At 39.6% G+C, this 25,473-nt stretch overlaps 1 protein-coding gene across 3 annotated transcripts in view; it reads left to right on the top strand.

Moving 5' to 3' along the window:
* The window catches only part of LOC135709781 (ras-interacting protein RIP3-like), an 80,729-nt gene that overhangs the window by 49,821 nt on the left and 5,435 nt on the right, over window positions 1-25,473 (top strand). The window contains exons 2-3 of one of the 3 annotated variants that reach the window (XM_065232176.1): window positions 17,904-17,979; window positions 18,043-18,432. In XM_065232176.1, the coding sequence (XP_065088248.1) occupies window positions 17,904-17,979; window positions 18,043-18,432 (466 nt within the window). Of the gene's footprint in view, window positions 1-17,903; window positions 18,433-25,473 lie in introns of all 3 variants that reach the window. The other 2 variants (XM_065232175.1, XM_065232174.1) reach the window with 2 other exon arrangements.

Raw genomic sequence — 25,473 nt, 5'->3', positions numbered from 1 at the left:
ATTTCCGGAAGACCGATTTCCGTTTGCTGAGACGTTCCTTGTCCCGGATCAACTGGAACGTGTTGAATGACCTTGATATCGATACAGCAGCCGCTCGCTATAATAGCCTTTTGCGCGACTGTGTTTGTGCTTCAGTACCGAAGTGCCGACCTCCAAGAAAACCGCCTTGGTCTAACGCTACTCTCCGCAACCTGAAACGAGTGCGATCTACAGCTCTCCGTGCTCTCACTCATCGACGATGTACCCTTACCAAGCGAAATTTTTCAATTACCAGCAATGATTATCGCCACTACAACAAGCTTCTTTACAAGAGGTATGTAATTCGTACTCAACATAATCTGCAATGCCACCCCAAGGGATTCTGGTCGTTTGTGAATACTAAGAGGAAGGAAACTGGACTGCCGTCAAAAATGTTTCTCGGCAATGACGTAGCATTGACAACTGAGGACAAATGCAGCCTATTTGCTAGGCACTTCTTGAGCGTCTTCTCGAATGACTCCCCATCGCAAGCAGAAATTGAGCGAGCCGTCCGTGATGTGCCAACCGACGTCGTAAACATGGATGTTTTTGTCGTAGATGTACAAATGGTTCTCTCTGTGATGAGTAAAACCAAATCATCATTTTCACCAGGTCCGAGTGTTATTCCATCTGCAGTCCTAAAAAAATGCTCCGATATCTTAGCTGCTCCGTTGTCCTTGCTCTTCAACCTGTCACTTCGTCAACAGAAATTTCCCGCACTATGGAAACGGTCTACTATGTTCCCTGTTTTCAAGAAAGGAGACAAACGTAATGTGGAAAACTACCGTGGGATTACCTCGCTTGGGGTTGAATCTAAGGTGTTTGAGTCGCTGATAAATGAGAGATTGTTTGCTTCCTGCAAGCATTACATAAGTACATGTCAACATGGTTTCTTTCCTGGCCGCTCCGTGGAAACTAATCTCGTCAGCTTTACGTCGTTCTGTATGGAAAATGTATGCAAGAAACTTCAAGTGGATGCCATCTACACTGATCTTAAAGCTGCGTTTGATAGAGTTGTGCACGACGTTCTGCTAGCAAAGCTTGAAAAAATTGGATGTTCTGTTTCCTTCTGCAGCTGGCTTAGATCGTACCTCGTGCAACGTGAAGTTACTGTATGCATTGGAAACTACTCATCGTACTGTTTCTCGAACAGATCAGGAGTTCCACAGGGTAGCACTTTGGGACCAATGCTCTTCTCTTTATTTGTGAACGATGTAACGTTTATTCTACTACGAGGAGGTAAATTGTTTTTTGCCGATGACTTGAAGATTCATCTAGTCGTTCGAGGCTATGCCGACTGTTTAGAACTACAAAACCTTCTTGAAATCTTTAATGATTGGTGTGAACGTAATTTTATGGTCCTGTGCGTCTCAAAGTGCTGCGTAATTAGTTTCCGTCGAACTAGGACTGCCATTTTGTTTGATTATAACGTTGCTGGAACTGCAGTTCAACGTGTCGATCACGTTAAAGACCTCGGTGTCATGTTGGATGAAAAGCTCACATACACTCGCCACTTCTCAACCACGATCGACAAAGCTAATCGACAGCTTGGATTCATGTTCAAGATATCTAAGGAATTTCGTGATCCTCTGTGTTTTAAAGCCCTTTACTGTTCATTGGTACGCTCACTACTGGAATTCGCGAGTGTAGTCTGGAATCCCTACCAAGCTGTATGGAGTGGACGATTCGAAGCTGTTCAACGCAAATTCGTCAGATACGCACTGCGCTATCTTCCATGGAGTGACCCGCTGAATTTACCACCGTATGCTGACCGCTGTCGTTTACTGGGTTTGGATACTCTTGCTAAGCGACGAAACATATCGCAGGTCGTCTTCGTTGCTAAAGTTTTACTCGCCGAATATGATGTTCCTGAGTTACTGGCCAAAATTAATCTGTATGCTCCTGCCCGAACACTCCGTCCGAGAACCTTGCTACATGAAGTAGTACATGCAACCAACTATGCTGCAAACAGTTCCTTTGTCGCCATGATTCATCATGGCGAAGCCTCTGACCTATTTGACTTTGACATCAATGCCTCGATGTTTCGTCATCGTTTGCTGTTGACCAATTTTTAATTTTTAATGAGTGACTACATTTAGATTTAAGTGTTTCATTGAGACTATCAAGTCAGATGGACTATAATAATAATAAATAAAACCAATGACCAATGTACCACCAGTGAAAGCCATCAAATGTCCCCCCACTTCATATCTGTCATACCTCGGAAATGGTGTACGATCCAGATAAACTTCGCATCTGCAGTTCAACTGTACCCTGTGGTTGTTGTTGTTCATCTGCACGCCCTTGGGATCTTGCCGAACAACAAATTACTTAGTGTCGTCATGCGTCATGCACTTTCGAGATTGAGCAAGGCCTTATAATTGATTGATTGGTAGGCCACCCATCGCACCGGGTCCTTTAGAGACGAACTAGTTCAACAGAAGAGTGCAGATTAGATCGTTGATGATGGGGTGTTTCGCTAAGGCAATCGTCCAGATCTGATGGATTATTTGGGGTTAATACATTTGACATCCCCCAATGAGTACTGGGACTTGTATGGACATCCCTATAATGTCCTGTGGATTTCCCATCGAAGTCCAAACCAATTGAAATAAATGACTGGCAAGAATACCTAAGGAAAAACGTAGGTGTAAATGATAAAATTTTCATCTCGGAAGATCCTTGGCAAGATCGGGATTCAAACCTGGCCGAAATACAAAACCCATCATCCACACCCCCTATGATGTGGTTTTTTTTTTATTTATCGTTCGTTCTGCATAACAACCTTGTAAATCAAAACAAAAATCCTCCCGAGCTGGCACTATATTGTAGTCGTTCAGAGGATTATTGCCCATTCAGTTCGCCGATTGCATTTCGCACTGTACCGTCGTATTGGACGATCTTACAGGTATTTGACTAACCGTTGCTGGAGTGAACCCATTTTGGCCATCTTGACTATCATATCGACCCTCTCGATCGAATTCTATTGGCGTGAAGCTGGACGAAGTCACGAGTCGCTGGAATTTTCGCTACGAATGGGATGAGATAAACTTAATTTCATGGTGCATGTGGCCATGTTTTTGAAGCTTTCATCTGCTCTTGTCTTTCTGCTTACAACACGATTTTGCGTCCCTTTCCTTCATGTATACATGGCCCGTGATCTTGCCTACTGTCAAACTTATAGGATTGATATGGGATTGCCAGTCTCCTGGTGCAGACAGGTGCAGGTAATACTCACAGCATTTCTCCTTGAAATCCGAACACGATGTAAAGCCCAATGCAGTAAACAAAGAAGTCAACCTTAGCAACGATTGGCAAAACGTCAACTCTCGACAGTGATGCCGTTTTATATTATGTTGATTGTATCCTACTTGTCAACGTTTGTCCTAAAGTGCCGAATAGTGTGTCATGCTGTGTTTCGGCACAGTGTGCAGAGTTGATTACCCCTTGTAAATTCCCTTATTTTAACAGTTCATAATACTTCATAATCGTCCCCCGGTACAAGGTGATATAACTGGCTGTCTGCCTTATGAAAAAAAACCTGGAAAACCGATAATTCACAGGGAATCTAATCCCAAGTAACATGAAGTACTACAATGCTTCTATAAAACAACATTCATAAAACGCATAACTCACAACTCATAAAAACCTAAACTTCTGCCATTTGCCTTTGACGCTTGCTAAGCACACTGAAAAGGGATTCATAAATATCGTCCGATCTTGCTCAAATTCATTGTTCAAAAATGAATCTGCAAAAATCTTCATAAATTTCCTTATCATTTAAGTGAAAGAATAACTAAAATTATTGAAACTCATATTGTGGTTTATTTTTAGGTGACAGATTAAATCTTATGTGAAATTTGTTTCGGAAGATCGAAAAAAATAAGTCCGCTTTCGGAAAACGTTGATTTCAAAAATGATTTTTAATTTAGGAATCAAAATAAAGTTATTTTTTATGTAAATCATTGCTCCCCGCCGAGACAATTTAATGATTTTTGTAATCTCTATTACTGCTCATTGATGAATTGATGAGAATTACGATATTTTAATAGAAAAACATCTTGAAAAACGAAGATTGTAAAAAAGCAAATGTAATATCAACAGTATGGTGCTAGCATAAACATTAATTTTCCAAAAGCCATTTGTGAAAAAGCTGTTTTGCTTCCATGAAATCGCTAACAAATGCAAAACATATTAATGCGGCTTTTATGGAGATAATTTGCAGACTGAATTCTTTTTATCTTAAGCCATTTTGCTAGATCCAATTTCGTTTAGTTTTATGGTGGTAATAATAGTGGCAAAGTTGCCTGGAAAAAGAGAAACGTCAAAATTTGTTTATCTTTCGATAGTTTTGGATCAACAAGGGCGATTACTCTATTGGAATCAGTTACTCAGGACGTGAATCGATTTCAAAACGTTTTCCATCTTCCGGATGGTGCGATGAAGTTTATGTGCGTTTGCTTGGAATTTTGGAACAGTTAACCCTTTCGCCGTACGAAATCGTTGCTAAGGTTCGGAAGGCAGGAAATTTCCAGCTGACGGACAGCTTCTGAAGTTTCCAGCCAGCAATTTTCCGCAGTCCCAGTTTGGCACTGATGCTATTTGGATCATCATCGCAACATTATTTCTGGAGAAGGCTGCCATTGACAATATGCTGTATATTCCCATCTATTTTAAGCGTCTTATTTGTCAGCTTCCAGTGCTTCGTAAACCGCATTCACTTCGCTCCTTTCAGCCGGCTGCTCTGTTGTTGTTGACCGATTTTGTCGGAGCTGCATGACCTCCCAGAAAGTTCTAGAATTGGATTCCTTTTCTCTTCCGTCGACAGTATTCCTAGAATTATTACTCGATTATCCTTTGGCATTTCCTTGTGATTCTGCTTTTGAAAACCCCTCTCGATAATGTTTTTTTTTTCTCTGTCTCTATGCGGATCCATCTGTTTAGTTATATTTGCAAACATTGGGAGGTTTTGTGATACACTTCATTGATACCAAAACGCATAAATATATACTTTTTGATCCCGTTTGAAACTAAACGGTTTTATAATTGCTTTTATAAAGCTAAAACACCATTAATGAGTATTTTGTTGTGACATCAATAAAACAAATACCAAGTAGGTTTATAATTGATTTACTGTACCGTTTTATAAAGGGATAGAGTGCTGCTTTAAATTCATTTTTAAAACAAGACACTTTCTGATTTTCTCGTCAGGCTTTAAAGCGTTTTTAAAACAGCATAAAGCTGAACTATTAATCAAGAATGCGTTGCACTTTTAAATGCTGTATTTAAACTAAAAAGATTGTCTATTGCCGTTATAAAACCACAATAAATCAGAGTGAAAGCCAAAAGGCTGTTTAATTGATACTTGGGATGTTTCCTGAAAATAGCTGGAATGTTCAGCGAATCTCATAATTGCACAGAGATTTTTGAAATTCTCTTACTTAAGATATTTTAAGGAATGTTCAAATATTAAAAATATTCCTCATATTTTCATTAATGTCGAACTTAATCGATCCGCAGCTAAAAATTCTTCAGTAACACATAGCATGTTTACCATGAAATAAGATATATAACTAAAAATTCAAGTTTTTTTTGACTGTAATTATACTTCAAAAAAATTTCAAAAACCTGAAGTTAAATCCCGTGCACAGTTCTAAAAGCTCTCGGACTGTGATTATAATTTCTAAGGATCATTCCAAAGGAGTTGAAAAATGTTTTTGAGGAAAACACCAAGTGCAATTTGATTTTAAGATAGTTCGAAAGTTTTCCAGATTTCATGTTAAACCTGAGATAATTTTGAGTACAATTTCAAAAAAAAAATCCTGAGCTGGATCCAACGTGAAAAGCTCATTGAAATTTCTGAGGATTATAATTCTGAGCAAAAATCCGGGGAGCACAAAGGAAAAGTCCAAGCGCAATATGAGGATAATTTCAATAAATTTGTGGGAAAAAAAATACTAGTAATTACTTGAAATTTTAAGGAGAATACAAAGGGGGTGGGGGTATGCTGAATGAAGGATTACAATTAAATCTGAGAATAAATCCAGGAGAACTTTTTGGAGAATTTTTAACATATTTTGAGGAGAAATCTAAGAATTTTGTGAGGAGAACTGCAAGCTAAATCTTAGAAAACATTCAATATGAATATAATTACAGGAAAATTCCGTGTAAAATATATAGACAATTTAATTCGGAGGATAGTTCCAACGTTTTGTGGGAATATTTCAAGGGAATTTGGAGAAGTATTCCGGTAATATGTTACGAGAATTCAAAGAAGCGTTCGAAGCTTATCATGCGGAGGATTTCAGAAAATTTATGGAATTTCTATAATAATTCCATGAGGACTTCGAGACAATACAAAGTAACTGCTGAGGAGAACTCCAAATGAATTTTTAGAAAAAAATCTCCTGGACTATTCTGAGGTCTTCAGAACTTCTTGAAAGTTTCCAAAATTTTCTTGATTTTAATTAAACTGTCTGGAAGTTCTGTTGTAGTTTGAGAAACAAACCTGATGCTCACAATACTTCTCTTCCTAATTTTTATATATCTCTGAACCATTCTAAACTTTCCTAAAGTTCCTCAATTTTCCGAACGATCAGCGATCTTCTCTGAACTGACATCAGATAACAACGTGACATAAGTCCATTAAGTGAATTGTTCAGAAAACAGATACGTTTGTTTAACCTCACAACGATCATTTCGCGCGATTTTGCACGATGCAGTCAAATTTGAATTGATACCACAACCTTGCGAGCAAGGTTGAAGATATTTCCAACGAATTATGCATCGCATTGTCTGCTTCTCATCAGCGATTTGATGCTATCACAGTAAACGTTGCGCTAGTTATGCACAAATGGTTCGTTTTTTCCGGTTTTTTGCTCCCTTTCCTCTTCGCGATCATTCGCTGAGCTACTTCATTTTGCCATCAAGCATTCGTCACTCACCAGCTGCTTACTTCTGCTCGAAGACTTGGGTGATGCATTCGACAGCGATTCGATTCGCAGCCGAATAATATTCACAACGAATGCTTCACAGCAATGCGTAAGCTACTGAAACTGAAGAGAAAAGCAACAATGAATGGTAAACCTTTTTTTTTCAATGTGGCACTCACACACATTTCACAGTTAACATGCCCACAAATATTCATCGCATCACTTCGCATCGTTCTACATCGCACGCACTTAAGCTGGGTTTAGACTAGGCAAGTCACTTGATCAACTCAGTTGAATTCAATTGGCATGAAAAGTTGAGCCTGGTTCAACTTTTTTTTCAATTCAAGTGAGTTGATCAAGTCGTTTGAATGGCATGGTTTAAACGTTCAATTCACGTTCAAGTCAGTTGAATTCAACTGACTTGATAAATTGACTTGCCCTGTCTAAACCCAGCTTTACATTCGTATCCATTCGCATCAATTCATACGGACGATGCGAATTGATCATTTTGTCAAGCTTCTGCATTCATGTTCCATCAGATGTCACAGCTGTTGTTTGCGTTGACATCTATCGGAAACTAGACACAATATGTTTTCCTATAATTGTTCACAGAAGACACTACAGTGCAAAACATGTCTGGTACCTCTATATATGCATTTAGATTATCATTCGAAGTCCCTCCTTTTTTGCACATTCTGCACACAAATTAGCTCACCCCTCACAGAAACTCTCGCCGAATTTTATGTATGGGGGCGGGGCATAAAGTATCTTTTGCGCAGAATGTGTAAAAAAGTAGGGACTTCAAATGCTAAAGCAAATGCATATATAGAGGTACCAGACATGTTTTGTAGTGTCAGGTACTCTATTTTGTAATCTGTGAAAGGGAAATCACAAATCGAGTGTCAACAAAATACATGGCATGTTGAGAGATTGAGCGCGTGAGAGAGAATTTTTCTCTCAAATTTGAATTTTTTTGGCTCTCTGGGGACTGGTAGTAAAGCAGGTAAAATTGTATGGGGAAAAATAATTTTTATTTAATTGTAGCTTGTTAAGCATTAGTTTCCGGGAAAAAACTTTACGACAAAGCCCCTGACTAATTTCTTTAGGTTGTCGTTTACTTGTTTTGACCTGAATATGCACCGAAAGCGAATTATTCCCCCTTGTCTCAATTTCTATATGGGGATTTTTATCACTTCCTACCAGCGGAACGAGACTGTAAGGAGGACAGCAAGAACAGCAGGAATAATCCTCGCTCACTGGTCACTCACAGAGACTCGAATCAAAGCATCGTTTGCATCGCTCGAGAATGCTTGCTTTGCTTCGTTCTTTCGAACGCGTTCCGAGAAGAAGAGTGATTTCGAGTCGTACGATGTGAAGATTAGTAACCCTGCTTGCGAGCCTTGAATAACGAATCAAGGGTAAAGAGCATTTTTCACCTATCTTTTGAGTATTCAATGCAATACTTAAAAAAATATTATGAAAAGCGAATTTTGGCCAGCTAGATCAGAAAAATACCCTTTTCCGTTTTTAAATACGCCTCGCTATCAGGAGTGTCTGGTGTTTTGCGAAGTCTTCAACGAGATCGACAAAATGTCTTCACATGTCTTCACCGCTGCTTCTTTGAATGATGGAGAGCGGGGGTGTGAATATCACTGTATTGTTTTTAATTAATGCTAATATTCATAAAGCTTGAATCAAAAAAGAGGAACACTGAGAATGTTACTCCTAACACTATATTAAGTAACAGCAACTTAATAAATTTACAGATTTTTAGAAATTTTGGAAGCTGGAAAATTATTTTAATTTCTAAAAAATCATTCCTGAAAATAATAAATTCTATTTAATCTTTTAAATTTATCGAACCTCTTAACGGAATCTCTTTATGAAGAGCTTTGAGTGGGTTGGTTTTTTTCCTTTAATTTCCGTTATAAGTGCTTATCTTTTGACAGATACGTGTATTTAGTCTACTACTTGCAGACTTCATCAGTGCCAAGTACTCAACACCACTGGTGTCTGCAAGTAGTAGACGAAATACGCGTATCTGTCAAAAGATAAGCAATTATAACGGAACTTAAAGGAAATAAACCAACACACTCAAAGCTCTTCATATATCTTATTTGTTAACTGCAGCAGGAGCTTGTGTTTTGTATAGGAATAGAAATTTAAGCGGTGTTCTCTCTGTTTATACTCTTTAGTATGACGCGCTTGACATAGATGACACACAACAAATCACGAAGAGCTACTGATTCCGATCAATAGCAGTGCGGCTTCTTCCTCCTTCTAAGGATGCTTATGAGGGCTGCTTGCAGGCAGTCTTTCGTTGTGTACTGGAGAACACCACGCAGTGATGGAATAAACACCGTTTGGTGAAACCGGATGGAATTCAACTTTGAATTCTGTGTTGAGGATATCGCTTTGCGCCATGATCTTAGCAACAGTTGCACATTCGTGCAATTTTCAAAAGTGATATTTTGAAAAATTATAAAGTCTTAAACTATAAGTCTTGGTGATAAAATTATTGAAATTGGTCCAGGGGCAGCTGAGTTACTAACGTTCAACATCTTTCATAATTTTGTTACATGTTCAATTTTTGGTTTTCACAAAAATAACCCCCTATTAAGAAATTACAGACATAGTCGTACGTCAAAAGAATCAGAATTATTTACGAGTAAGTACTCTAAAACTTTTCAAAGTCTCTGATATTTTAAATGTCATAAAAAAAATTAGGCTTTGAACACTTCTGGGATAAATAATAACGTTCTATAAACACGAATTTGGCAAAAATAAAGGAATAGACTTAGAAGTTGATTTAACATTTTGAAATTTAATTTATTGAGATTCGAGACAAATGTGTGACATTTGATTGTCTGCAGAGTCTTCAATACTGTAAGATCCAAAAAAAAAGTCAAGATCATGAGTCACATTCCTCAGATTCTGAAACACGAAAATGTTGTACGGCTGAAGAAAATGTTCAATTCCTGTACCTTAAAATAAATTTAATCTAAACTGTAGTAAATTTTCTGGCCCGAAGATTCAGATTTCGACTTTTTAAATTTAGTCAAGATTCAAAAAAGCCTCGACTGAAAGTCTATTTAATGAAGAGAAAAAAAAATTAGCCAAGATTCAAGATTTGAAAACAAATATCAATATAATGGATCATAGAAAATTTTCAAGGCTCACGGGCTGGAATTTCATGGCATTAACATGATAGTTTCTGAAGAAGTTGAGGCGAACTTAGAGGAAATTCAAATTAGTATCCTAAGAAGAATCTGACTGGAATGTCATTTTAGTTTAGGGATGAACTTCAAGTGAATTCGATGGTATGCTTCCAAGTTAATTCTGAGGACCTTATGATTCCTGGTAAAAGGTCAGTAGATTTCTAAAGGAGTTCTCATGACAATTCAAGCGATAAGAGTTTCTACTTAATTCTAATGAGAGTTACAAGGTGAGGAGAAAATTCAAACCATTATTTTTAAGCATAATTACAAAGCAAATGTGAAAATAATTCCATAGAGATTCAGAGAGGATTCTTAGTGAATCCTGAGGAGAAATACAACGGAAGGATGACGCATGATTTCTTGAATTATGAGGAGCGTACTAGAAGAAATTTAAAAGAATTCTGAAGACTGACTGTAATTTCAAGAGAATTCTGGTATGGAAGTTCCGAGGTGTAATTAACAGAAATTCAGAGGATATATCCTAGGGAAATCATAGTAGAGCCTAAAAGGAATTTCATGCATTATTCCAATGCATTTCCAATGAGAATTTCAAGGACACTTAAAGTGGAATTCCATTAGAATTCTGAAGCATATTTTGAGACATTCCTTAGCAGAAAAAGGAATACCAAGATACTAGCAATACCAATAAAACTACAAAGAAAGTTCTGAGAAAAATTCCAAAGGATTCAGATGAATTCTAAGGTGTATTTAAGGTAATTCGGATGGAGTTATTAAAAGTTCGAAGTGAATCGCAGAGTGAATTTCAAGATTATCTGTAGCTAATTTCTATAGTGTTTATAGTAAAATTATGTGGATACAGTGCTTTCCCGATTTTGTCAGCCCCTTTTCAAATGTTAGGCTGACAAAAACAGGAAAGTGACAAAAACCGGGAAAAAATACCCTTTTTTTTTCATCAAAACTATTGCATAATAATGAAATCCTTATAGAGTACGGAGTGCAATGGGATGATATGACCAACAGCGCTTATTTACATGTTTTGCATAACAAATTTAATGGAGTTTCATCCATAATCACTAGAAGAGCTGCAGAACATTCATCTGGGAAATTCTTTATATCAATTATCATCAATAATCATAATAATTTATAATCAATTTTAGTACGAGAAAAAACGCTGTTGGTCATATAACGCCGGGGTGCGTTTTACCCCACCTTGTCCTACATATGGCTATTATTTGTAAAAACTCTTCTAAAACATCCAATAATTAGAATTATTGAATTAATCTTCCTTCGACGGTAATGAAATATGTATCAACTTTCAAAGCAGAGAAAATGAGGGGGGGGGGGGTCACAAAGCTAGACCTGCATTGAAGTTGGCACGGGGTGGTATCCACTAGTTGCTTAATATAGCTCCACTAAAACCTATTCCTTACTCTCTCCTCTGCCTGGATCCCTCCGGGACCGCGCTGAAGCGACTACTTCGAGGGGGTGCTAGATGGCGTTGCTAGATCGCTGCTCCTCTCTACATTCCAAGTGCCTTCCTCTGGACACATTTCTTTGAGGACTTTTTCCACGTTAAGGACAGGCATCTCCCTTCGCATTGTCTCGCACCTTGGACAGTCGAAGACCACATCCTCCGGCGTTTTATCCACGTTGCCACACTCCGGACAGAGGGGTGACGCTGCGTGTCCGAACCGATGCAGCTGTGGCCATACAGGAATGGCGTCCGGTAGTGGTTGACTTCTCCGTGTTTTCTGTTCACCTCACATCGGTAATAACCGATGTGTCCATCTACCGTTATCCACTGTGTTCCACTCCTATTGCCACTTTGCCAAAGACTCCGCCTTCACCACTTTCCGTACTCTACCGGCTTCTCTCTGACTGTAGCATTCGCTGTCCTCCGCCGGGTGATGCCGATAGGGATCATTCCGACGATAGCACATACTGCTTCCGATGAGATGGTTCTGAACGCACTCACGACTCGCATGGCCATGAGCCGGAACGTACTGCTCAGTTTCCTTTGGTTCTGCTTTGTTTCTAGTGCTGTAAAGCAGGTTGGACCTCCATACCTCAGTATCTAGCCAGAAGATGCCTCTTGATATTGCTAGGAATAGAGTTGTTCAGCATGATTCTAGCTATTGTGGTGATGGCCTTCCAAGCATTCTCACAGACATATTCGACGTGGCTGTTGCAGTTTAGTCGGTCATCGATCATCACTCCCAGGTATTTCAATACGTACTTCGAGGCAAAGGCGTGCGTTGGACCAAGGATGGAGCCTTTTGGAACTCCCGTTGTGATCCTAATAGATCGTTGTCCCATATCTGTCTCGTAGACCAGAACCAGGCTCTGGAAGTAACTCCTCAGAATCCAGCACAGGTAGCCATGGACCATCATTCTATGCAGCGCTTTGGCAATGGCTTTCTAGCTGCACTGTAGAATGCATTCTTGACGTCGATCGTTATCACGGTGCAAAATCGATCTCCTCTTCGCTTCTGTTTGGACGCCTTCTCGGCTCTCTCGACCATTGTCCGAATTGCATCCACCGTTGATCTCCCTTTCCAGAATCCAAACTGCCTCTCCGACAATCCAAAACGAATGCTGATAGGGCTGATTAGGTTGAAGCATTGTCCCTTTCAATTAACGATGTTATTTATCTCCGTTGAATTCGAGAATTTGAGATGAAGAAATCTCTTGAAAATTGAGTGTCAATCAAAACTTTAAAGAACAATTCAATGAGATATGTAATGCTCTTTTTTTATATTCTAAGAATAAATGTGGCTGACAATGAAGATTGATTGAGATTCTAGACAAATGTTTGAAATTGGATTATCTGCAGAATCTTTAATAATGTGAGATTAAAAAAATCAAAATCATGAGTCAGATTCCTCAGATTTTGAAATATGCAAATTTTGTAGGGCTGAAGAAACTGTTCAATTCCTGTACCTTAAAAAAATATAATCCAAACTGCAGATTTAAGTTTCAGATCTTGAAAATTAGCCAAAATTCTAGATTTGAAAACAAATATCAATATAATGGATCACAGAAAATTTGCAAGGTTCACGGGCTTGAAGAATCTGGAATTACATGACATTACCACGATAGTTTCTGAAGAAGTGTAGGCGAACTTAAAGGGAATTCTAACTAGTATCCTAAGACGAACCTAACTGGAATGTCATTTTAATTTAGAGATGAACTTCAAGCCAATTCGATGGTATGCTTCCAAAGTAATTCTGAGGACCTTATGATTCCTGGTAAATGGTCAGTAGATTTCTAAGGGAGTTCTGAGAACAATTCAAGCGATAAGAGTTTCTACTTAATTCTAATGAGAGTTACAAGGTGAGAAGAAAATTCAAACCATTATTTTTAAGCATAATTACAAAGCAAATGTGAAAATAATTCCAAAGAGATTCAGAGAGCATTCTTAGTGAATCCTGAGGAGAAATACAACGGAAGAATGAGGCATGATTTCTTGAATTATGAGGAGCGTACCAGGAGAAATTTAAAAGAATTCTGAAGACTGACTTTTAATTTCAAGAGATTTCTGAAGATAATGCAATGGAAGTTCCGATGTGTATTCTACATAAACTCAGAGGATATATCCTAGGGAAATCATAGGAGAGCCTGAAAGGAATTTCATGCCTTATTCCAATGCATTTCCAATGAGAATTTCAAGTTGAATTCCATGAGAATTCTGAAGCATATTTTGAGGCATTCTTGAGCAGGAAGAGGAATACCAAGATACTAGTAATACTAATAATACTACTAAGAAAGTTCTGAGGAAAATTCCAAAGGATTCAGATGAATTCTAAGGTGTATTTTAAGGAATTATTAGCAGTTCGAAGTGAATTTAAGAGTGAATTTCAAGATTATCTGTAGCTAATTTCTAGAGTGTTTAGAGTAAAATTATGTGGGTCTTGCCATCTAGAGTCGGAATCTCAAGGCAGTTTTCTTAGATGATTAAAAAAAATCTTCAACAAACCCCAAAGACACCCTGCAGGACTTGGAGAAAAAAAAATTAAATCGGTTCAAACAGATCGATTCAAAAGGGTCGATTTAGTCGATAAATCGATAATTTTTAAAAAATAGATCGATTATTTTGACAAGATCGCCCAATGCTACCGTGCTCGTGATGCTGCCTTCTGTCAATCGTACTGGTTTGATATAGGGATGCCAGCCCCCTGGGGCAAACTGAAGACAAGTAATGATTATAGTCGCTATATTCATAGTCTGGTGGATAGAATTTCGATCTATCAAAAAGCGGAACCAATTCAATATATTGTAGACCAACAATTGAAAAGGTACTATCAACTTTCATAAACAAAACTTTGATTATTCTTTCCTCGCCAATCGAACGCAAATCACCAGCATCATCGGATAGGGGAAACTTTCCCCAACCCAAAGATGGTATTAATTTGCGTAGGCGAGTCTTGAGTCACGAGAAAACGGGTTCCGAAGTTTTGTTCACAATAGCTGTTGTTGGTCGTGATTTGCTCGATTGGTTCCGCTATTTGACAGCTCAATTGACTCCCGAGATTCTATCCGCCAGACTATGAATATAGAGACTATAGTAATGATCCCCAGTGAAAATCTCTGCTCTGCAAAACCCACAACCTGTGATGGCAAATATCGATGGTGGAGGACGGCTTTCATTTGAGTGCCTCTGTTACTCAGAGTTGCTCAGATTTACTCTGATTTACTCTGAGATCTGATCTAATTTGCGACGGAAACACAATTAGTAGGGCATATAGTTTTGGAAGCTGACCCTGCTTGTCAGTTCAATAACTGACATCATTGCATCTGATTGAGCAAAGTTCCTTAATTGAATGGGATGGTTAGGTTGCGTGGGAGTGGTTTGATTCTTGAGGAATTTTCGTTTAAAGCCATTGTTTACGTTTGGTTGTTCCGCCTATTTCAATTGTTGGTCTAGCGTTAACAGTAAAAGAAGGAAATCAATGGATGTCGTGACGTCGCCCTAACCTCAATGTACCTTTTCAAAAACTCTCAAAACGTTAACAAATAAAATTATATTGATTTAATTCGAGATAAATCTGTAAAATTTTGGGAACGATTTGAATATAACATTGGCTTTAAATTACGTTTTCAAAGTTGATGAGGAAGATAAAAGTGAGGCTACGTGATGCCACTGAATGAATGCAATACCTAAATTCAATAAATGATCTCGTTTTCTACCAGTTTATTGAAGTTTTTGACTTTTTTGGAAATCACTGTGGTGTCATGGCCTCTGTTGCTAGAACAGTAAAATGCATCCACAGACACACCCCCAAGCTCAATTTTTTTTTAGTATCTCCTCAGCTGGGATGAGTACAGACAACAAACGGAATAATAAATCGTTCATCAGAGAGCAAGTGAATTCCTCAGAGTTACTCTAGATTGCTCTGAATTTCTTACTGTCTTCCCCCTTGACTAATATTATGAGTATCATCATCTTTATATTACGCGATTCTGATTTAAGAAGTTCAAAGCAATTAATTTACATGACTTAAACTATTTGTTACTTCTGCGTGAAGTTAACGATTTACATAGTTGAAGATGCTAATTTCAAATAACAGACTAAAGTGGTAATTTTTATACGATAGATGAGGAGATGAAAGTATAAAGCTGATAGTTCCGTTAGAGTACAGCGGTGTGAAATTTACATGACCTTGCCCCGTTTTGAGCTACTCAATTCCAATTTGAAGTTCAACGCACTTCCCAAATGTGCAATAATATTTTTTTTCGTCACAGTGCAAAAACTGACGTAAAATGTGTCAAATGAGTTTTGAGCCCCTTTGATACGACCTGTGAACGCGTTCGTCTGGATGCCGAGGACCCCAGACGTAGTGGCAATAGTTTGTCTAGCTAGTGTTGTTAATTTATGCGATTGATGCTGTGTATTGCAGTAGCAGCTGCACCCCATCTTGTTGATTGGGTTGATGGATGGGTTGTAGCAAAGATCATCCCATGTGACAATTGAAGGAGTGCTTGTGATGAATTCGATTGAACACTGTAAGAAATCTTTGTTTCATTTCTTCTACTGGTAGACAATGTGGAAAAATCTTGTATTTGAGAATGTTTATCTCCGTATGACGAAAAGTCAAACACTATTCTACTCACGCTTTAGATTTTTTTTTTTTCGTCTATCACCGGCTACTAATGCGTCTCCTTCACCTAATCTGATAGCATTCAGCCTTCGGTTGAGTGTAGCTTTTTGTTCACCGTACTCAATGAAACTCACTTACCTGGAAAACGGCTCCTCGCTCCAGCGCAAGCATCGAACGAGAAAATTTCTGCATCTGTAATTTGTCTTTGTGGAAATTATGGAAAATCAAGTCTTCAAACCGCGTTCCTTGAGCCTTATCAGAGCACCTCTACCCTGTACCTCCCCCTCCTGAGCTGTACCTGACAATTTCCACCTGCCGACATCTCGAAACATGATGTTTTCCAATTCCTTTTGCGGGGACCGCTCAAACATGGAGGAGCTGAACAACAGAGAGTGAAAAAAAACCGATCTGCTACCGTCATCCAAATTAGGATCACCTTCTCCGCGCGCTCCACTGCTGTCATCATATGGCAGCATAAAAATAGAGAATATCTCGTTTGTCACCGCATCACCTCGTCGTGGGTCGACCCCGGTGTGTATCGTCGTCACTGCTAGACTGATGGACTGCAGCCGCAGCAGCTTGCTGCCAATGTCCATTTTCGATCATTCCGAGAGCAAACGACCGACCGTCCGCCATATCGAGAGGATCAACCAGCGAACGAACGGACGAACCCTGCGCACGTCTTCTCGCTTTGCCAAAGTGTGATGCAAAGCAGGTGAGATCCCAATGTGCATCGGTTGGTGATGATTATGGTGTCCCGCTGCATGCCAATGCTGCAGGATGCAAGCAGCAACTACAGCACACACACGGCCGATGATAATGATGATAACGATATGTGACACAAAGAAGCGGAAGGGTTGACAGAATGTGTGGGTGTTCAGAAAGGTTGTTAATGAAGTTTAGAACTTTTGATATTGGACCGATTGTAAAATAGTGGTGAAATAAGAATACAAAAGGTAAAGTCTTGATCATAAGCTACTACTATTCAAGAAAACCTGGCAACCCTGCACGCTATCACTCCGGCTACATCTTCACCGAGCATTGTCACCATTTCCCATTCCCGGAAAGAAGACTCATTCGACTAATAAAGTTGAGCATTTGCGTCATAATTTTTCGCTTCATTAATAAATACAATCGCCAGCATGTAGAAGGATTGGCCGTTCCGATCCAAACCTGCGGCAACAGATCCGGACCATACGGCACCAAGCATAAGCAAGTAACAAAAACTTATCTTCGATCACTGCGGATCCTATCGCTTACCTGGGATTACCAAATCAGGGTGGAATATTTTATTAATGAAATACCTTACCGTTGTTGGAGCGCTGCACTCCATCTTGTGGCGGAACGCATAATGTGCAGTGATATACTTTTTTCTTGCTGCAGTTTTAAGCATACCGCTTTTTTATACCATTCCGACTATTATGGCCAACTCGTACATATTATTAGCTTAAAGTGTCGTCGCTCAATGAAATGGACCAATATGGCGCACATACGTCGGTCGTCTCATCGCCGGAATTGGATAAAAACAATTTATCCACTTTCGGCACACGCTAATCCCCCATGTCGATGGTTTTTCATCGCCGTAAAATTGTGTAATTCCATCACCACGTTACGTGACAAATTGATCTCGCACTAATCCCCTTCTTGTGGCGTTTGTTCGCCTTTGTCTCTTTCAGGATGATCGTTCACCGATGACGTCCGGCAGCGATACCGAGGACTACTCGCCTCCCGATTCGCCTCCTGGACCTAGTTGTAGTAATAGTAAAATACCTAATGATCCAATCATTAATAGTAATAATCACAGTGTTAGTATAGCGCCACAAACGTCGTCTTCTAGTACGTCAACTTCAGCAGCAGCAGCAGCAGCAGCATCGTCGGCAGCGGCACAGGCAGCTGCGAATAGCAACACGCTGTCCGTCCTCCAGCAGCAAATCAAACAACAGCAGCAGGCTCTCCAGCACCAAATTCAACAACAGCAACAACAACAACAACAACATCAGCAGCAGCAACAACAACAACAACAACAACAACAACAACAACAACAACAATCATCATCAAAATCGGCTCAACATCATCAACAACATCAGCAACAGCAAGCTCAAGTGACAAGCAATGTAATCTATCCGGCAGCGGCCTTGGCTAATCTACCTCAGGACGTGCTGGTCAGTCTGCTGCAGTCCGGGCAGATTCAGCTGCACAACGAGGGTAAGTAATTTCCTAGATTAGACTGTAAATTTCGTTTGATCTTTCCTCATTGCGAAAACCTATTCCGATAAGCATAACAATTTGCATCATTGTTTGTTATGGGCAATCTTCCACATTTGTGCTAAATTCGGCCTTCCTTCCTTCCGAAATTCCAATGAGATTTTACCTCAATTTTCTGTAGATCACAACATTACCATAGAGATAACTTTAAGACCAGAAGGTCCCGAAGAAACGTGCTCAACTTTTTGGCTCAGCTCTGGTACTATCTTCGGTCCCAAGCTAATCGATGCACTCCTCGAAACATAGGAAAATCCACGAACCCCTCATTTTATCTATCAAACTTTTATAGTGATTTAAAACAAACATAGCATAGTCGTTGGCGTAGCTAGACAATTTATCTGGAGGGGACCTAGATAATTCTGGAGGGGGCCTATAGATAATTCTGGAGGGGGCCTGGCCCCCCTGGCACCACCATTAGCTACGCCAATGAGTATAGTACTAGAATTTTGACTAGAATGGGGTACGCTTATAGATGTACTTGGGACCAACAGGCTAGGCAAGTAGTGAGCCAATTTAAAATCGTTAGTTTCCACCGGTTGACATTACTCTATTTGTTCTAGAATTCACGTAGAAGTTATGCTGGAACTGCTACTGAAAATTTACCAGAAATTCCACACTGGAATTCTTCCTTGATTCCAAAAAATCTCTCTTGAGTTTCCTCTAAAAATCCCGCTTAAATTCCTCAAGAAATATTCCGGATACCTTTGAAAATTTTTCTAGGTATTTTAACAGGAATTTTTGAAATTTTCGTTGAGAATCGTTTGGAATTCCTGCTCCATAAATGCACCCAGGATTTCCTTATCAAAATTGAATCAGAAGCGCTTTTTGGAATTCCTTAGAAGGAACCCCTCCCAAAAATTTCTTCTTCATATCTTACACCCAACCGGTGGATGTAAGATTCGCTTACAATTATGTGGGATTCATCATCAGAGGATGTTAGTGGAGACCGCATGAACCGAGGATGCGATATACCTAGCTGCGGTCCAATGCAAGAAAATTGGAGACCGAAAAATGTAGAGTGTATTAGTGAGGTAAATTAATTATGTCGAAAAAAATAGGAAAAAGGTTGCCGACTGGACTCGAACAACGAACGTTGTGGTTATCAGACCTGTGCTTTCTCCACTGTTCTCTCCATGCCTCTGAATAAGGATAGCCTAAAAGCAAACAAGAAGCGCTCATTTCCTCTTACACTCGACTTCGTATGCTTTTTCTGCTGGAGAAATTCGAGGCAAGTGTGTGCGTCGTTCTACCATGTTATACATAAAAATCAAGGCAAATGCTTGCTTGTGTAGGTGAAAGCACAGACAGAACACGAAATAAAAAAGGCAAAAAACCATTACATCACCTGCAAGGTCAACTTCTAACATTCGCTGCGATGTTCATATTGATTGTAATAGATTTTTGGTTTGCGTGTACACACTGAATTTAGATCACCGAAGTCAGTAGCATTTAAGCTGGTTTTTGAACAGCTGAACAGGTTAATATAGTTTTCCAAATACCATTACTCGTGATATATAAATAAAATTAAGAAGTACATGATTTTATCATTAAATGACGTTGACTGAACAAAGCCTGGACAAGTTCGGAATCAATTTACTAATTTTCGAGTTTTTTAATTGTTAACCATTTACCGAACAGTTCCATAGTTCATAATTTACCGAACAGTGGAGGCTTGAATAAGTGTTAAAAGAGTTCATGGATTTCTATCACACATTCAATCTGTAGTTTCTTATATAATAGTATTGAAATTCTTCCTGTAATTTCTCTGAGTTACCTCAAGAAATAATCAAATAATTGGAGAAATCCCTTCGAGAAAATTTTCAGGAATTCTACAGTAATTCCACAACTCCTTCCTAAAACTCTTCCAATTCTAGAATTATCTTGAAATATATCTTAGAATTCATCCCGAAATTCCCTGTAGAATCTCAGTTGAATTCCTAATAATATAAGGTATGGTGAAAGTCTTTCTGATTTCTCTAGCATTTGTGTTAGAAATTCTGTGGACATCTTTCTGTAATTGTACTTGCAATTCTTACAGAAATCCTGGAGCTCCCAGTGGAATTGTACCTGGAACAGCACTAGAGTTCTTCCAGGAGTTTATCTGTAATTGATGCTGATAGTGGTCTACCACTCATTGTAGCACGGAAACTAGTCCGATAGTCGTGTAACCTTCTCACCGTTGAACTTGATCAAGCTTAATAACCTCTGATTGTCATCAGCAAATCTCTATATGAAGGGCCAAAACAAATGGATGAATTGATAGGCAATTTGCCTATGAATTTCCTTGGGACAGTTAAGAATCTCCTTCCAACAACTTGATCAGTCAATTGGTCAGAAAACGAGTCATCCAACAGAAAGATGTCCCTATGAATGGGGAGAAGAGCCCGCTCTTTATCCACGAAATGTTAGCAACAGGGAGTTGACATCTTCACTCTCTCCATTCAAATCGCTTCAATTCCAGGAGCTTATCTGGACTTCCTCCTAAAATTATTCATAAATTCTTCAGATTCTTCTCTTAAAACCTACCCCTAGAATACCTCAGAAAATGCTAAGGAATAACTCTTGGAATTCCGAACAGCATTCCTCCAAGAATTTCCCTTGGAACCTCTTTAAAAATTTTGTTAGGGAAACATCTTAAATTCCTCCTGCACGAAATCTTCCAAGAATTCATCCAGGCATTCCTCCTGCAAAATGGTAGAAAAAAAAACCATCGTGAAATTCCTAATATGTTTCCCTGGAATTTGTGCTTAAATTCATCCAGAATTGTTTAAAGAATTAATTAGAATTTTTTTCGAAAATTTTCCAAAATTCTTAAAGTCTTAAATTCTTCCAGCCATTTTTTCACGAACTTCTCTTATGGCGGTGAGCTTCAACTTGGATTAACTAAATAATGACCCTGATAAGATGATCGGCCAAATTTCACATCCTCTGGTGGCAACCTCAACCTTCTTACTGAGTTCCAGACTAAGATCACCATCGGAAATGTTACCAAGACTGGTCGTAATTTCATCTGAACTCACCATTCTAGGAATCGAGGCTATGGACCTGTTCGATTTGCGGTCTGTGCCGATAAGCAGCTTGATTAATGTCGTTCACCATCGTTCCAATCCGTTCACCAATCATTCAGATTATTCTCTTAAAACATACTCCAAGAATACCTCACAAAATGCTAAGGAATAACTCTTGGAATCCCAAATAGCATTCCTCCAAGAATTCTCCTTGGAACCTCTTAAAGAATTTTGTTAGGGAAACATCTTAAATTCCTCCTACAGAAAATCTTTCAAGAATTCATCCAGGCATTATTCCTGCAAAATGGTTGAAAAAACCATCGTGAAATTCCTAAAAATTTTTCCCTGGAATTTGTTCTGAAATTCATCCAGAGTTGTTTAAAGAATTCATCAGAAATATTTCCGAAAATTTTCCAAAATTTCCTCAGCAAATGGTCTTGAATTCTTCCAGCCATTTTTTCACGAACTTCTCTTATGGCGGTGAGCTTCAACTTGGATTAACTCAATAATGGCACTGATAAGATGATCGGCCAAATATCACAGCTTCTGGTAGCAACCTCAACCTTCTCGCCGAGTTCCGGACTGAAATCACCATCGGAAATGTTACCAAAACTGGTCGCATTTTCATCTGAATTCACCGTTCTAGGAATCGAGACTATGGACCTGTTCGATTTGCGGTTTGTGTCGATAAGCAGTTTGATTATTGTCAATCACCATCGTTCCAATCCGTTCACCAATCATTCAGATTATTCTCTTAAAACATACTCCAAGAATACCTCACAAAATGCTAAGGAATAACTCTTGGAATCCCAAATAGCATTCCTCCAAGAATTCTCCTTGGAACCTCTTAAAGAATTTTGTTAGGGAAACATCTTAAATTCCTCCTACAGAAAATCTTTCAAGAATTCATCCAGGCATTATTCCTGCAAAATGGTTGAAAAAACCATCGTGAAATTCCTAAAAATTTTTCCCTGGAATTTGTTCTGAAATTCATCCAGAGTTGTTTAAAGAATTCATCAGAAATATTTCCGAAAATTTTCCAAAATTTCCTCAGCAAATGGTCTTGAATTCTTCCAGCCATTTTTTCACGAACTTCTCTTATGGCGGTGAGCTTCAACTTGGATTAACTCAATAATGGCACTGATAAGATGATCGGCCAAATATCACAGCTTCTGGTAGCAACCTCAACCTTCTCGCCGAGTTCCGGACTGAAATCACCATCGGAAATGTTACCAAAACTGGTCGCATTTTCATCTGAATTCACCGTTCTAGGAATCGAGACTATGGACCTGTTCGATTTGCGGTTTGTGTCGATAAGCAGTTTGATTATTGTCAATCACCATCGTTCCAATCCGTTCACCAATCATTCAGATTATTCTCTTAAAACATACTCCAAGAATACCTCACAAAATGCTAAGGAATAACTCTTGGAATCCCAAATAGCATTCCTCCAAGAATTCCCCTTGGAACCTCTTTAAGAATTTTGTAAGGGAAACATCGTAAATTCCTCCTGCAGAAAATCTTTCAAGAATTCATCCAGGCATTATTCCTGCAAAATGGTTGAAAAAACCATCGTGAAATTCCTAATATGTTTTCCCTGGAATTTGTTCTGAAATTCATCCAGAGTTGTTTAAAGAATTCATCAGAAATATTTCCGAAAATTTTCCAAAATTTCCTCAGCAAATGGTCTTGAATTCTTCCAGCCATTTTTTCACGAACTTCTCTTATGGCGGTGAGCTTCAACTTGGATTAACTCAATAATGGCCCTGATAAGATGATCGGCCAAATATCACAGCTTCTGGTAGCAACCTCAACCTTCTCGCCGAGTTCCAGACTGAGATCACCATCGGAAATGTTACCAAAACTGGTTGCATTTCCATCTCGAGCAGCGCTGAACTTAACGTTCTAGGAATCGAGACTATGGACCTGTTAGATTTGCGGTCTGTGCCGATAAGCAGCTTGGTAAATGTCGTTCACCATCGTTCCAATCCGTTCACCAATCGACTCAAGCTATAGTTTCCAGAGGTATTCCGAAGCACGCTGGGTAGATGCACAAAAGCACAAGCGAAGCGGTACATGAAGGTACGTCCCGCCTATTGCCCGAAACGGCCAGTAACGTACGCTACACTCCCCAAGGCGGACGCAGAACTTGAAAGACTCCAGATCAACGGTATCATTTCTCCAGTTCAATTCTCGGATTGGGCAGCAGCAATAGTCGTCGTACGCAAGTCGGACAACGTATCAGTCCGTCTTCTTCTTCCTCGCATTTCAAGCTTATTGCGTGCTCTCAACTTAGTGTTCTAGATGCACTTCTACAGCTATGCCTGTACCATTTTTGCATTGGTATAATTGTGTGGCAATTCCAATCATACTTCTATGCCCAGGGAAGTCGAGACATTTTCCAACCCGAAAAATTCCAAGACCGGACCGGGAATCGAACCCAGCCACCTCCAGCATGGTCTTGCTTTGTAGCTGCGCCTTTACCGATTGAGCTAAGGGAGGTCCCGTATCAGTCCGTGTATGTGGCGATTATTCCACGGAGCTGAACAACGCGCTGGAATGTGACCGTCATCTGCTCCCTCATCCCGACATCCTCTTTGCAGAACTGGCTGGAGCACGTTACTTTACCCATCTCGATTTGTCTGATGCCAACCTACAGGTCGAGGTCGTGGAGGAATCGCGAAAGCTACTCACGATCAACACGCATCATGTACTGTTCCAGTATAACCGACTACTCCCTGGAGTCAAGCGCATCATCAAAAGCATGGCAGCCGGCATCTGGACGATATCCTCATCGCTGTCTCTACGCTGTTCTCGAGCAGATACGTGAGTATGGTTCTCACCTACGCCTCATAAAATGTCGTTTCGCACTCTCCGAGATCGATTTCCTCGGACACATCGTGGACAAGGACGGCATTCGATTTGATCCTACAAAACAGAAGCCATTTCGAATATGCAGCCTCCGAAGGATGCCCAGCAACTCCGCTCCTAACTCGGTGGATTCGTGAAGCAGATGAAGCAACTCAGGGCTCTCCTGAACAACCTCATCAAGAAGGAATCACGCTGGAACTGGACCAAGGATTGCCAGAAATCTTTCGAGCAGTTCAAGAGCATTTTACTTTTCGACCTGCTGCTTACACACTACGACCCGTCAAAGGAGATCATTGTTGCAGCAGATGCATCGAAGTACGGTCTTGGCGCTATCATCATGCATCGCTTTCCGACCAGTGAAGTGGAGGCAAACGCTCATGCCTCGCGCTTACTGACCCCAGTAGAGATGAACAACCCTAACATTGCAGGTTTTATCGCGGTTTTATAGCATTCTACAAGTATAAATCATGGTCTACAGAACCCTCATAAAACCAAAATTGTTACTTGGGTACGGACAAGTGGAGAAGGAAGCATTAACCCTGAAATTCGCTGTCACCCGTTTCCACAAGATACTGTAAGAACGACACTTCCTCCTGCAAACCGATCATCAACCGTTGCACTGCTCGTTTGCAGTGCTGGGCTTTGACACTCCTGCTGTACGATTTCGACATCCATCACGTTTCATCTACGAATTTTGGTTACGCAGATTTCCTGTCCCGGCAAATGTCATCGCATCATAGACCCGACGAGGATTACGTGATAGCCGCCGTGTACGTCGAATTGGAAGCCAAAGCAATGCTCAACGACACCAACAGCAACCTTCCAGTCACGCATCAGATGATTGTGGCTGTGGATCCAGTTCTTTAGCAAGTGGTGAATTGCCTGAACGAAGGTTGGCCAGTATTGTAGAGCGCTACTTCGTCTTAATTGCCCATTTCCGTTCTATCGATCAGAAAAGATCAATAATATCAATGATTTCACCGTGCACAAATCAATAATAGGTTTGTTCCGATGCGTTAGTTCATTAGCTACAACATAAATCCTGTTAGAGTGCATTGTATGAATATTTACGCTCATTGTTCTCAAAACAAAAGAAGCGCTC

This window comes from Ochlerotatus camptorhynchus, unplaced genomic scaffold, assembly GCF_037179485.1.
Source record: "Ochlerotatus camptorhynchus isolate MF236.1 unplaced genomic scaffold, CSIRO-AGI_Acam_v1.1 ptg000364l, whole genome shotgun sequence".
Lineage (NCBI taxonomy): Eukaryota > Metazoa > Arthropoda > Insecta > Diptera > Culicidae > Ochlerotatus > Ochlerotatus camptorhynchus.
Note: the sequence above shows the minus strand (reverse complement) of the source record. Positions and strands in the feature narration are given on the sequence as shown.